General features: G+C 34.4%; 3 protein-coding genes and 1 non-coding gene across 4 annotated transcripts; 1 reads left to right on the top strand and 3 right to left on the bottom strand.

Moving 5' to 3' along the window:
* Positions 1-513: 513 nt before the first annotated feature.
* On the bottom strand, positions 514-1669 carry LOC122598594 (probable sugar phosphate/phosphate translocator At5g25400). The gene has a single exon (XM_043771188.1). It carries the CDS (start codon positions 1665-1667, stop codon positions 627-629), a length of 1041 nt encoding a protein of 346 aa, XP_043627123.1. The 5' UTR covers positions 1668-1669; the 3' UTR covers positions 514-626.
* A 958-nt stretch (positions 1670-2627) lies between these two features.
* On the top strand, positions 2628-5195 carry LOC122598242 (pentatricopeptide repeat-containing protein At4g32430, mitochondrial). The gene has a single exon (XM_043770844.1). It carries the CDS (start codon positions 2761-2763, stop codon positions 5053-5055), a length of 2295 nt encoding a protein of 764 aa, XP_043626779.1. The 5' UTR covers positions 2628-2760; the 3' UTR covers positions 5056-5195.
* A 957-nt stretch (positions 5196-6152) lies between these two features.
* On the bottom strand, positions 6153-6234 carry TRNAS-AGA. Its single transcript has one exon. It is a non-coding gene; the product is annotated as a tRNA-Ser (tRNA).
* Positions 6235-7663: 1429 nt separating this feature from the next.
* Positions 7664-9501, bottom strand: LOC122596467 (NHP2-like protein 1). Its single transcript, XM_043769048.1, has 5 exons — positions 9392-9501; positions 9143-9263; positions 8421-8524; positions 8003-8134; positions 7664-7905 (listed from the first exon to the last, which is right to left on the bottom strand). Exons 1-5 carry the CDS (start codon positions 9392-9394, stop codon positions 7879-7881), a joined length of 387 nt encoding a protein of 128 aa, XP_043624983.1. The 5' UTR covers positions 9395-9501; the 3' UTR covers positions 7664-7878.
* Between the last annotated feature and the right edge of the window lie 5057 nt (positions 9502-14558).

The following is a 14558-nucleotide window of genomic DNA, read 5'->3' as shown; positions in this document are numbered from 1 at the left end:
TTTTAACTATTATAAATTTCAAGATTAAAAATAATAGTATTGATTGATGAAACTTTAGTGATGAGAGGTTGTTAAATGTGAAATTATCTAATTTGATACGCATACAATACAAATAAATATATGTTGTTTATGTTATCTATTAACTTATGAGAGTTATTATTTACAAAGTTACAAGATGTGCATTTGTCTCTAAATTGGTATTAGATTTGGACTCATAGTTGTGAAATTTTTTAATTCTTCTTCAATCGTGACCAAAATCAAAATAATTGATTTATATTTGCAACTTTGCAAGCATCATATAACACGAACAATATTATTTTGTTTAAACTTAAGAACGGTCATAGTATGTTATTATACACTATTAATTTAAGTTGTGACAAATATATTGCGGTTCTCGCATGGTGAAAATTGATTGATGTCCATTATAAAATACAAAGTAATTGGTTTTGCTAAAATACCAAATATTCTTAACTATGTCCGTTTCTAAATAAACAACATCAAGAGACTCGATATAAACACGAATTGAATCGAAGTTCATCGTTCACATATGCATAATTTCTAAACTCAAAACGAAATTGAACAAAACAAAATCGTAACATATATGAAAATTTATGCATCAAATTAATCTAACCACTTGACTCATTTTTCCTTGATCCATCTAATTCTCTACTTTCTTCCAAAAGCTTTCCAACCTCCTCAACAGGCTTATTTTCTGCATCTTTAGCCTTAAGTGCTTGCAACTTTGCATGATTATAATAAGCAACACCCAAGAATGCGATCCCATAACCAAATAAATTAATCAGTGTCACCGTATTCTTAATCACGGACCAAGAGAACGCGATCAACAACCAATCTTTAACGACCCCTGCAACGTTCATAGTCAAAGCAGACGTCTTTCCAACAAGCAAAAACACCGCAAGATTTAATGCAAAAGCGCAAAATGAATTTGTCCCAAACACCACAAAATCAAATTGGAAACTAGATGTTTCTCTTAATACAGGAAGCTCAACAACCATCCAAGGGACCGACAAGAAAACCAAACAACAAGGTGCAACGTAATATAGAGATGTTATCGGGTTAAATGTAATTCCTTTAGATGTCATCAAGATTTGAATCAAAACCAAACGTGTCGCCTCAAAAACAACCGCACCAAGTTGTAACATAACACCCCACGCATTAAATTTTGCTTCACCATAAGCAGCAATCGCGACACCAAAAGAAATGGACAACATATTACTCATGGTTTGTGATTTAAAAGGTTCTTTTTTAAACAGAACACCAATAGAGTAAACCGCAACGGGCATTAAGGCTTTTAGCATTTGAATAAAAGAAACTGATAAATAGATATAAGCGGAATTTGAAAGCCATAAGCTAATGGAGTAAAGCAAACCAATAGGTACGACGGATTTTAGATAAACATCGCGTGTCATTTGGACCGGTTCAACAACTTGAAGAATGGTGACAAGAATGTAAGCTAATGAAGAACAAAAACCCATGTGAATCATGGTGAGTGAGATCGGAAATGGCCAATTGTACATTTTACGGTCTAGGATGAATTTGTTGTAGACAATTACGGTGAAACTTAGGAAGATCCATATGGCAACGTATGTGTAAGAAAGGATGATGTTCTTTAACACGCCTTCGCTTAATGCTCCTCCTTTGCCCATGATTTCGATATATATCTATAGAATGGTTTTGTTTAGATGAATCCAAATAATTGTGTGAAAGATGAACAAAACCATTGATAAAATTGAAGAAAAAAAAGTGAAAGTGTTTGTTTGTGTTTTTGTGATGTGTTGTGTTTAAGTGGGAGAAACAGTCTTGATTTGAGTAAGAGAAATACGGAGAAGCATTGCGTTTCATTTGGAACAAAGTAAAATGAAACTATAACAAAGTTATTTTACATTCTTAAAAAGGAAACTTGTTTTTATTGCTTTGGGAATTTAAAACAATGTACTCCAATATGGCAATATCAAAACGAATGAAAACTACTACTCGTATTAATGATATAAAATAAAAAATAAACCGTAAAAAATATGAGAAACCGTTTAAAAAATAATTTAAAAAGAAAAAAAAAACGATTAATTATCCATACTACTTATTAAAGGAAATAACTCTTATGTTGAAAGTTACATGGGGAAAATGTCTAAAATGCTCTTCCATGTAATATTTTAATCTACCACCCTTAAGATATGTAATATTTTTACTTAACACTAAAATATTTTTACTTACACTACCCCTTAACATTAATGATTAAGTTATACTATCAATCCTTTATTTTTTTAAATATCTCTATTAATAATCTACATCAATCGACGTCTCATCTACCACAAATAGTCACATCTACCACCACATCGTCACCGTCACGACTACCGCCGCATTGCGCGGGTAAAATGCTAGTAAAATAAAAGAGCCTTATACAAATACAAATAATGTTGAAAAATGTAGCTACGGTCCAATTGCCAAAACAAATACAACAGAACCAACCCAATAACCCAAACTTAACTAACCAAACTCAATTGTGTTTTATTGCCTCTAAGTCCAAAACCCAACCCGACACTTTTTTAACACTCTCGGACGGCCGGACATATCCCCAAGCTAAAAACTAACATGAACCTGACCTAAAATCAAAAATACCAAATACAATGAAAGGAAACAGGATTTATAAAGATTCAATCTTTTTTAATTACCCAACAAAATCTTGAAAACACTGGTTTTATAAATAAAATAAAAAAGTATAGCTCTGTACCCCCAACCCCAATGATTACCCGCCAATTATTATTCAAATCTTGGTACACTAAAAAACTAGCAAACTTTCATTCGTTACAAGATGCCCACCAACTGTTTGATAAAATGCCTCAACCAAATCTCGGCTATTTGCATCACTCCATGCTTGATCTTTTACACCAAAACCGCCCATTTCAAGCACTTGACATCTTCAATAAGCAAATTCAGGAAGTAGGTGTTAGTCATGTCGATGAAGTTTCGACTGCTCTTGCTGTCAAGGCGTGTCGTGGTGACCCGAAACTCGGGTGTCAAATTCATGGTTTAGCATTGACTTCAGGGCTTGATTCATTTTTATCTGTATCTAATTCCTTGATGCATATGTATTCTAAATCCGGACAGCTTGATCGTGCTTTGGATATTTTTGATCTGTTGCCTAACCGGGATATTGTTTCATGGAACACCTTGCTCTCGGGGTTTAAGGACGGAAATGATGCATTGAGGTTTGCTTTTCGAATGAATTATTTAGGGGTTACTTTTGATGCAGTGACTTACACTACTGCGTTGGCACATTGTGCAGATTGTGAAGAATTTCTATTTGGAATTCAGTTGCATTCGCTAGTGTTGAAAGCTGGAATGCAGTGTGAAGGTTTTATAGCAAATGCACTTGTAACGTTGTACTCTAAGTGGGAACGTATACTTGAAGCAGAAAGGGTTTTTGATGAAATGCCGAGCAAGGATTTAGTTTCATGGAACGCGATGCTTTCAGGTTATAGTCAGGAAGGAAGTTATGGGGCAGAAGCAATTTCAACTTTTATTGAGATGATTAGATTGGGAATGAAGCTCGATCATGTTTCATTTACCAGTGCGGTTTCAGCTTGTGGGCATGCTAGAAACTTGCATCTAGGGAAACAGATACATGGTCTGGCTATTAAAAGAGGATATGGAATACATGAATCGGTCTGCAATGTTTTAATCTCTACATATTCAAAATGCGATCAAATTAAAGATGCAAAGATGGTTTTTGAGGAGATGGTGAATCGTAATGTAGTTTCGTGGACCACCATGATTTCTATAAGTGAAGAGCAAGCTGTATCATTGTTCAACGACATGAGAGTGGATGGTGTTTATCCGAATGAGGTAACATTTGTTGGCTTGGTTCATGCCATATGTGCTGCTAATAGGATGAAAGAAGGCGAAATGGCTCATGCGTTATGTATAAAGTCTAGCTTCTTTTCAGAGCTAGTGGTTGCTAATAGCTTCATTACCATGTATGCTAAGTTTGAGTCAATAAAAGATTCGATCAAAGTTTTTCAAGAAATGGAACAGAAAGTGATCATATCATGGAACGCCTTAATCTCAGGGTTCACTCAAAACAAGATGTTTCAAGAAGCTTTAAACACATTCTCCGCTACAATCATGGATTCAAAACCGAATGAATACACATTTGGGAGCGTCTTAAGCGCAATTGCGTCTTCTGAAGCCATATCATTAAGATATGGACAATGGTGCCACTCTTATTTGTTAAAACTAGGTTTAGACAAGGATCCAATAGTTTCTGGAGCCCTTCTTGACATGTATGCAAAACGGGGAAGTATAAACGAAGCTTGTAAGGTGTTTGATGAAATCAGGGATAAGAATCAAGTTGCATGGACCGCAATCATATCAGCTCATTCCAGACATGGAGACTACGAAGCTGTCATGAACTTATATGAAGACCTAAAGAACCAATCTTTTGAGCCTGATTCTATTACATTTTTATCTGTGTTAACAGCATGCGGAAGGAAGGGAATGGTGGAAAAGGGGAAAGAAGTGTTTGAGTCGATGATCAGACATTTTAAAATCGAGCCAACCCCAGAACATTACTCTTGTATAGTAGATATGTATGGGAGGGCTGGGCGGTTAACGGAAGCAGAAGAGTTTCTATCCCATATCCCGGGCCAGCTCGGGCTCCCAGTATTCCAGAGCTTGTTAGGATCATGTAAAGTTCATGGAAACATGGAGATGGGAAAGCGTGTGTCTGAAGTTTTATTGAAAATGGAGCCTAAAGAATCAGGTTCATATGTGTTAATGTCGAATCTTTATGCAGAAAGAGGGGATTGGGATGAAGTTGCAAAGATAAGGAAAGGGATGAGGGAGAAAAATGTGAAGAAAGTTGTGGGATTAAGTTGGGCCGATGTTCATAATGTCAAAGGGTCGACACATGCATTTTCATCAGATGACACGTCTCATCCACAGACGGATGAGATTTATCAGATGGCCAGGTTTCTTGGATCAGAAATGAAGTCTGTAAAGGGGAAAGATGTCATTGAGCAAGTTAAAGTTCTATAGAGATGATAGATGTGATTATTTTTAAAAAGGAAGCAAATTTTGTAACTATTAGTCCATTTTTTAAGTCAACATTTTCATCAATATGTCTCAAGAATACATTTCACTTTTAATTTCAACACAATTCTCACTGAATTCTCATTGAATGACTCTTTAAACCATAGTTGATCAAATCCTGTTTCTTGCGCCGAAGCATCAATAGATGTATCACATGATAGTTACAGTTGATAAGCAACCATGAAGTAACCCACTTTGAAACCACTGATAGTCTGATACACTCCATATATGTTGCCTTTTATATTGCAGACATCAAAATCTATGTTGTAGATTCAAGTATCACAAGAAACAACTTGTACAGTATTCGTCATTTCAGCATGTACACTTGAAGACTATTTTCTTGGTATCTACTTAATATTGATAAGTCGATAAGTATGTATTCATTGGTTCAAATATATTTCACTGTTATTACTTAAAACAAATCAAGCCGTGGTTTTACTTATGTTCCGTTTGAATTCTTTTTTTTTTTTGCTTTTTTTAAATGTGATGTTCTATTGTTCTTCAATATTTTTAAAATTCAAATACACTCTCAATTAAAACTTATGATTTTCGTGGATATTCTAAATACACTCTCATAGATTCCATGCTGGTTAGTCTGTTTTTCAAAACGTCTCCTGAATTTTGTGTCAATATCAACAATGTTTTTTCACGACTTGGTGGCCTCATCTTAAAGACTGGCAGGTAGCCTGGTACCTTCTTGCAGTCGGTTGTGTGGTTGAAGCAACTCGGCTATGGTTACTCGAACTTGCACCCATACTGAAATATGAACAGGTTTTAACAGCTCTTAGACATGGTTTTGATCCCAGAGAAGTTCGTAGAAAGCAAAAAAGAGGATAAAATGATTGTCGAGGACAAACGTTAGTTTGTGGACCAAACATGTAAGGGGTTAGAGCTCGGAAGTGAGAGAACATAGCTTATAGTAGCGAAGCCACAACTCAAAATGAGAAAGTCAGTCACTTGATGGCTCATGGCTGTGCTCTCACCTTTGGAATGAAATGGATGAACAGAAAAGGCCTTTGAGAAAAAAAAAAAAAAAATCAGAACGTGGACGGCAGGATTCGAACCTGCGCGGGCAGAGCCCACATGATTTCTAGTCATGCCCGATAACCACTCCGGCACGTCCACCACATATGCTAATATTTTGTTGTGCATTTACTTAAACATTTAAGTATCAATTTTGTACAGAAAACTACTAAAACAATCTTCTAACAAATTTACACAGCTGATATAAAAAGGTAAATAACATTATTACCGTTACAGAATTTGTGCTATGATCAAGCAACACACGTATATAAACATATAAACTCAATTGGGTTTTATATTTACACACTTGTATAATAAAATATCATTTATACTTAATATCACCATAACGATACAAGTGAATTATATACGATACGGATACTATCAGTATAAGTTGTTTTAATAAGGTTTCTTTGATGAGATGACTTTTATGTGGATCATCGTTTAGCAATAAATTCTTTTTATCTCTAGTTCTCTACATCATTACCGTGGATGTTCCGCTATATATAGACATAAAAACCCAAAATGTTATAGTTCTTGCATATTTGTTATCGTTGCATAATGCAAGTATCCTGACAAGTTTGCCTATCAAAGATTTAAAGGTACTTTTTGACACTTACTGATATACAAGTCATTTTACCTTTGCTTTAGTGTCGTGAAGTTTATACAATTTCCAGCAAACATATTCAGATTATAGAGGCTTTTGGTGTTAATATGGTGGAAATGTTTATACATGAATGTGAGACCATCTCCTAAACCAATACAAAAGTATATAACGTCATCTAACATTTAGAGATTATAAGGTTGCAATGTCGGGGTTTATACATGCCAAATGGATAATGTCTTGACTTTCTGATATGTTAAATCATGAAATGAAATAGCGAAGTGAAAGCCATATGCTGGAAAACAATCGTTCAACAATGTATTTAAGTAACTTTTTATAAATTATGTGGTTTGTTCTCTCTTACAAAATGTTGGGTAGCAGTAAATTAGATGGGAGAAATGAAAAAGATCTCACTTCTGCTGTTTATCAGGGAAAAAGGCGGTGGAGAAACAACAACACGAATGAACCCAAAACTACCAAAAGAAATTTACATTATCAACCACCAAAAACATGGAGGCAGCAGCTACAGATACAAAACACAACCACCAAGTGTCTAACTTCAACAAATAGGGTTGTATGCAAAACTCTTAGCGTTTAAAAACAAAATCAATATATACAATCTGGAACACTAGTCGAAACCAAAATACAAGAGCGGTTTAATCAGTCCAGGTTAGCTGAAATAGTGAGGTCAAATGGACTTTAACAAATATATATAAATATTCAGATTTGAAGATGTAAAACATTGGTATGTTTTTAGTAGATGACTAGATGTTAGTCCACTTCCAACCTACTTGACATCATGTTTTGTTAGGTAAGCTTCCCATCAGAGACCAAATCCAATAGATTCATAAGAAAAACCATCAGAAATTGACAATGCTACAAAACATACCACTTGTGAAAAGCTACTATATGCCTTTCGCTAAAGACGTATGTCTTAAAAACACTCTTAATAACCAAGAAAAATAGCACATAAAACTTCATTGTTACATATAACTAGAGGTCATTCTGTCCTTGGTTCAAAAATGCATGCAGAAAGAAAATTCAAGTACAGTAAAGATAGTTTTTATAGGAAAAGAAAGATCAAAGCCTCTAATGGGAGTCACATCCCAGAAGGCCCATCACACCGAATTTCCATATTTCTTCTTCTAGATCAAAAGCTTCTCAATAGCATCCTGGAAATCAAATAGAAGAAGTTTAAGCCAATAAGCAATTTAAGACCATAAACGAAACGGCACAGAGAGCACAATAAAAAAGACAGGTGACACTAACCTTTAGCTGCTGTATTTGGGATCTCAGTTGACTGCCTTCGTTACTGGTCACCGAACATGCAATAACGGGCCTGGTGACTCCACAGGCGCGTCCAAGGGCTTGCTTCGAGGGCACAAAAACATAGGGGACATTCTGCCAAAACCACAAAAGTAAGTCAACACTTTTACGCTTCTGTTACAAAGGTCATTACACCAAAACAAGTATCTATCACCAAATAACAATCAATAGTAAGAACAAAATCCTAATTTACAAGTAACTATCTTTTTATCAGATTATTGTAATACAAAGAGTTTAACATACTTCATGTTAAGAACACGTTTAAGATCAACATAAAATAATGCCAGTACATCCAATCTATCTACAATACTACAATATCTAGATAGGGATCTAGATACAACAATAAGGAAACGTTAAATACCTTATCTTCGGCAAGGAGAGGAAGATGAAGAATAATTTCAAGTGGCTCAGCATCTGCTGCCATCACTACAAACTCAGATATACCCCTGTTAAGTGTCTTTGTAGCTGTAAAAATCAAAAAACCAAAACTATGATCAGATCGATAAACAGCCAACATTAACAAATACCAATTAAAAATCACAAATACCTCATATTTCATTCTTTCCAAGATCCAAAATCACTAACAAAGTACAAAAAAATTTTGTGAAACAAAGACGCCCACATCAATTCCTTCAAGATTTCATCTGAATTAAAAGAATCTGATATACTTGTACAAAAAAGTGAATGACTTTCAATAGTGGTATCTTAATTTTAACTAAAATAGGAACCCAATACATAACAAATCCATCTATAGCCTAAAAAGTCAATTATACTTGTGCCAACTATGAGTGATTTTTACAAAAGTATCTCACTTTTAACTAACTTACAAAACCCATATCACAATATTAATCAACTTCCCCTTAGTTCAAAGAAACATCTAAATACAATAACACCATATAATAATTTATTAATAAATTTAAATGAGAAAAATCTTCCAAAGGCTGTCTATATCAACCAAATTTGACCTAACCAGTACAAGATTTGAAAATTACATACAAAAAAATATACATGCAACAAATATATATATATAAATATACAAAGAAAAAGAATAAAAAATAAAGATTTGATTTTATAGATATATACCTTCATTGGCACCTTTTTTAAGCTGCTTATAATTAGCAGCTTGCTGAACAAGATCCATGATTGTAATAGTAAGTTGAGCATCAGCAAGTGGGTATGCTTTTGGATTCACAGCTTCACCAGTCTGCAACATCAATAACAAAACTTGATTAGATTTAAAAAGAAAACAAGATTTATAGATACATGATATATATATATATATATATATATATATGCAGCTATGAACTTAAAAAGATTAAAGAAAAAAGATACCATTTTTACGGCGGATTTGAAGACTGCGTGTGTGTGTGAGAGAGAGAGAGAGGAAGGTGAAAGGGAGGCTAGGGTTTTACTCTGAACAATGTCAACAAGGGTTTAAAGAGGAAGCTACTAGGCTTTTGGTTGTTAAGGGCATGTTAGTAATTTTGTATGCCAAGTTGTTGATAATTGTGTCTCAAACGGTGACGTAATTAAAGTTATTTTAGTAATTTTGAAGCCAGGTTGTGGATAATGTTCAAATGGTGCACTTTTACATGGGTAAATATTTTTTTTAGAACATTTAGTCGGTATGTGACATTAGGGAAATTTTATCATATAATGGTAAAGCCTTGTACGTATTATTGAATAAAGGGTTAAGCTATATGTTAGTAGGGCCGATCATGAGAGTTGGTTGATTCTTGCTTAAAGGTGAAATTTAGATTGAATTGTTTGGTTTTAGAAAATCAAGAACTCTTGAATTCGGTTTTGACTTAGTTCGGTTTTTTGACTCGGTTTAGGTTTGTTTCGGTTTCTTTTGATACATTATTAGAAGAAATGGCAACTGATTTTTGACTCCATACATGCTTATCTTTATAGTCCTAAAAGAATCAATGTTTTACAAAGCTGGTCATGATCATCATTATTTCATATATGTGTATATATGTATATGTATATGTTTATATAATGATAATATTGAGAAAGGATTATTTAAGAACCCACAAATAAAAAAGAATATGAGAATAATTTTAGACCACATATTTTTTTTTGTCTTTCTCTCTTTTCAGTTAAATAATAAAATTTATCCAAATCATTCACAATGTTTTATCTCACAAACCGTAAATCGTTAGATGAAAAAAAAAATATGGGTAGTCTTAAAATTTCGTCCTCTTTCATTAGAGATGCAATTCGATATACTTTTGACGACTTTTTAATTTTTGGTTCTTTTCCCTCTTATATTTGTGTACCCACACATGTGTAAGATCATTGTTTTCACGTGTAAATTAGTAAATGAACATACGTACACAACAACGAAGGTTATGGGCGGAGCCCGTCAATCCATGGCGGAGCCATCGTGGCCAAGAGCGGAGCCCGTCAGTCCATGGCGGATCCATAGCGGCTAAAGGCGGGGCCTGTTAGGTAGATTACTCATCATCGGTCACCTTTTAGGACCTATCACCTTCTATGACCTATCACACTATGACCTATCACCCCACCAGCTTTAGTTTATGAATATCCTTAAGGGCGAAGCCCGTTCCGAATCATAATTTTTGTTTAATCTACACATGTGTAAGTTATGTGTAAGTACCAAAAAAACGAAAACTAAAAAGTCGTCAAAAATATATCGAATTGCATCTCTAATGAAAGAGGACGAAATTTTGAGACTACACATGTTTTTTTTCATATGACGATTTACGATTTGTGAGATAAAACATTTTGAATGATTTAGATGAATTTCCATATTTAATTGAAGAGATAAAAGGTTACACAAAATATCTGATCCATAATTGTTCTCGCATTATTTTTTTTATTAGTTTTTAAAATAACTCACCCCATTATTATTACATCCTTATTTAAGTTTGTAGACATTAATAATTAATGCTTTTAATGATACAATTATGGAAACTAATATTTTTATATTTTTACATACTTTTTAATCTTTAAAATTGATTTTTAATTTTTTACAACAGAACTGTTATTTTTAATGCAATACGTTTTTATTAGATTGTATTTTTGTATATGATTTTTATCATATAAGGAATAAAATTTGGTTATAAGGATTTTTTTAATAAGATTTTTATCATTAACTCGTAACATTTATATTAAATTAATGTTTGGTCAAAAAAACATATATGCAATCTATAATAAGCTATCACAATTATATATCAGAAAAATAATTGTATGAAAATTGCAATGATATTATGCGTAAATTTAACTTACTTTAACACAACATGCGATATATAGATTTATAATTAAGTTGTTTATTTATTTTAGTGTATACTTAAATTATTCGAGCAAAACGTTAAAACACATATATAATGATAATGCGTACATATCCGGTTGAATGAAAGACATCCAAATAAACAAAAACCTTATATAGCGGATGCTCTAATAGATGATGTATCTATTTTTGAACTGTTTGGTCAGTGTCAACCTGAATTTGGACGACCACTAATGTAACTTCATATTTTTTAGTGGTTTAATTCTGTAACAACCGTGATTTTTATCTTGTTTGATTAACGATGTGATTTGACTAATGACCTTAATAAAGATGTAATTAAATGCACTTCTTGATTTAACGACGAATATTATGCTTAATGGGTCAATTGACCACTTATTTGGCGATGCAATACTAAACGATACGAGATAACAATTGGTTAAGCTAGTAAATGTGACGGGTCGAACCATGAGTGAAACCCATGACCCAAGACACACAAAATTACCCAACCTTATCTCTTTCTCACAAAACCTTTCACCCATTTTCACCATCCACTCATTCATTATCTCTCTTTCTTTCTCTAAGCAATCCAATAACACACACTCTTACAACTCTCTCTCTCTCTAGCAAATCTTCATTTAATGTGTTTCAAGTTAGATTAATTCAAGATTTACCATCAATAACATCATTTTAGCATCATATCAAAGATTTGGTTCTTCAAGTGCAAGAAATCACCATTTTAAAGCTCAAATTCGGATTTGGCTTTTTGAAGGGTATTTTGGTAAGTAAAACTTGTTTCTATATCATCATTTTATGTTGTTAAACGCATTTCTAGTCAAACATAGGTACCCATGAGTCAAATTTCGGGTCAAAGATGCAATTAGGTCAAAATTTAGGGTTTTGGTGTCCTTGGTATATTCTTGGTCGAATTTGAGCTTGGAAATTGTATTATGGGTCGAGTTCAGGTCACATCTGGGTTTAAGGTGGTGTTTGGGTCGTGACTTGTTCTTGAATTGTTGCTGTTTTTCGTGCTGAAGGTTATGGCTATTTGTGGTGCTGAATTAATGCTGAATCGTTGCTGAAACAGTGCTGTTTTGCTGCTGAAACAGTGCAGTTTTGTTGCTGTTTTTGTTGCTGAAAAACGTGCAGTTTTGCAGATGTTTTTGCTGCTGAAAACGTGCAATTTTGAAGCTGTTTTTGCTGATACAAACGTGCAGTTTTGCTGCTACTTTTGGTGCTGAAATGGGCAGAATCACTACTGTTTTTGGTGCTGAAATAGGGAGAACTGCTGTTTTTGGCTATGCTATGATGATTATCTAAGGTGTGGACTTGTGATGCTCGTTGAATGCTTATGGTCATTCCTATACTGCTATTGCCGCTTATGGTCATTCTTATACTGCTATTGCCGATCAAGGTGAGTTTCGTAACCTTCCCTACTCAATTGAGATACGGGCTGAAAAGTGTACATCCTTGTTTGTTTGTTGATTTGATTGATTGATTGTTAGATTGAAGTATAGACTTGTTGCTCGATTGATTATGCTTGTGGTTATGAATGTTTGTTGAGATTAGGATAGTTGTACATACATGGAAGACGATGATGCATTCAAAGAATTGGAGATGTGGTGGGAAGGCTGTGGGTGACCCTATATATAAGCATCGAAGGTTCTTTGAATGCAGAGTCGTACGAAGTGTAGCTAGATGGTGTTTCTTTGGTTGTTTGATTGTTATATGTTCGTATCGAGATTAAATGATCAATTATTGATCAAATCATGGATATGGGATTGTTTATCAATCCAATCAAGGATGTATGATTGTTATGTGTTCGTATCAAGGTTATGAGGTCCCTTTAATGACCCAATCATGGTTTCAAGGCTTGTGATTGTTTATTGATCCAATTTATGTGATCATTTAAATGATCCAAATCAAGGTTTCAAGGTTTCAAGGCTATATGTTCGTTGTGATCGTTATGTTGTTATATGTTTGTTGTGTTCGGTATGCTCGTTGTATATGATCGTTCGGAATGCAACAGCCCAGGCCCATACTCCACCACCTACAAGCCCAACTCAAAAATGGGTTAACCTAGCCCAGCTGGAGTATTCAAATACCTAAGTGCAGAAAGTTTGTGTCACGTTTCTTTTTATTTCACATCTTGTTCTTGTGTTTATTTTACTAATTTCTAGTTAGTTCTTTATTAAAGTTGTCAAGTAGTTACTTTAAGATTCCACACGTGTGTGGGAAACGTGGGTGAGTAGTGTTCCTGTTAGTTTCTTTTTTTCACAAATATGTACTGGAAAATGGGAATAAGATGGCAGACTTGATTTCCCCAAATTTTATTCTCTGTATTAGAGGATACTTCTTCCATTGCTATTCTAATTTCTTGAAAGAGGTTAGAAGGTGATCTTGGAGGGCTAATTCTAATTCTCGTGGTGTAACTATATCGAGAATTCGGGTTAGAAATTCTGCCCAATGAGACTCTCGAGTGGTGTGTCTGTATCTCGAAGAGAACCGTTGTAATTCTATTTAGTTATCGGGTATTTTTGGTACAGTGTAGAAGTTCATTGCTATTAGATTGCCATCTTAGTTGGTCCCAATTAAGATTGTAATTTATGTGAGAAGTAGTATCAGTATAACTACTTTTGCTTAGGAGCTCATAAGGGATATTGAATTTTTGAGATTTGAGTTAGTGTATAATTCATGTGATAAGTAGCAAGGTATTAGAAATGGAAGATCTTGGATCTATGTGCTGTTCTTTTGTAATGTAGATTAAAGTATAAGGTTAGTATCAATTTCGGAAGCATATCGCAAGAAACATATGTAGGATCCCTCATTTGGGCATCCTTCGTAGGGGTGGGACTGGTGGTGTAAGTGTAAAAAAGTTGCTCTTCAAGCAGATTGGACTTGCAGCACTTGCTTTTGTTAATCTCGACTATTCACAAAGAGTTGCACCAACGATACCTCTATGGCTCTATCTGCTGCGACAGTTGCTGCATTAAGTCTAGTGGCTAGGTCCGAAGCTGATGACGAGACGACCCTGCATCAGATGTGTCCGAGGTTTGTGGCATCTTTGATATAGTAGGGGCCACAAACGGATCACTACCAAAAATGTCTGGCTCTGAAAGGTCGATAGGTCGGATGGCTCATCATCACTATCAACTATATCCACGTGTTGTCGCCTTTTCTCCATCATGCGACCCATCACATCAACACCCGAAACCTGAAGAAACTTCGACTTATCTTTCAAAAGCT

The sequence above is a fragment of the Erigeron canadensis genome, chromosome 4 (assembly GCF_010389155.1).
Source record: "Erigeron canadensis isolate Cc75 chromosome 4, C_canadensis_v1, whole genome shotgun sequence".
Classification (NCBI taxonomy): domain Eukaryota; kingdom Viridiplantae; phylum Streptophyta; class Magnoliopsida; order Asterales; family Asteraceae; genus Erigeron; species Erigeron canadensis.
The sequence above is the reverse complement of the archived record's forward strand: the minus strand, read 5'-3'. Positions and strand labels throughout refer to the sequence as shown.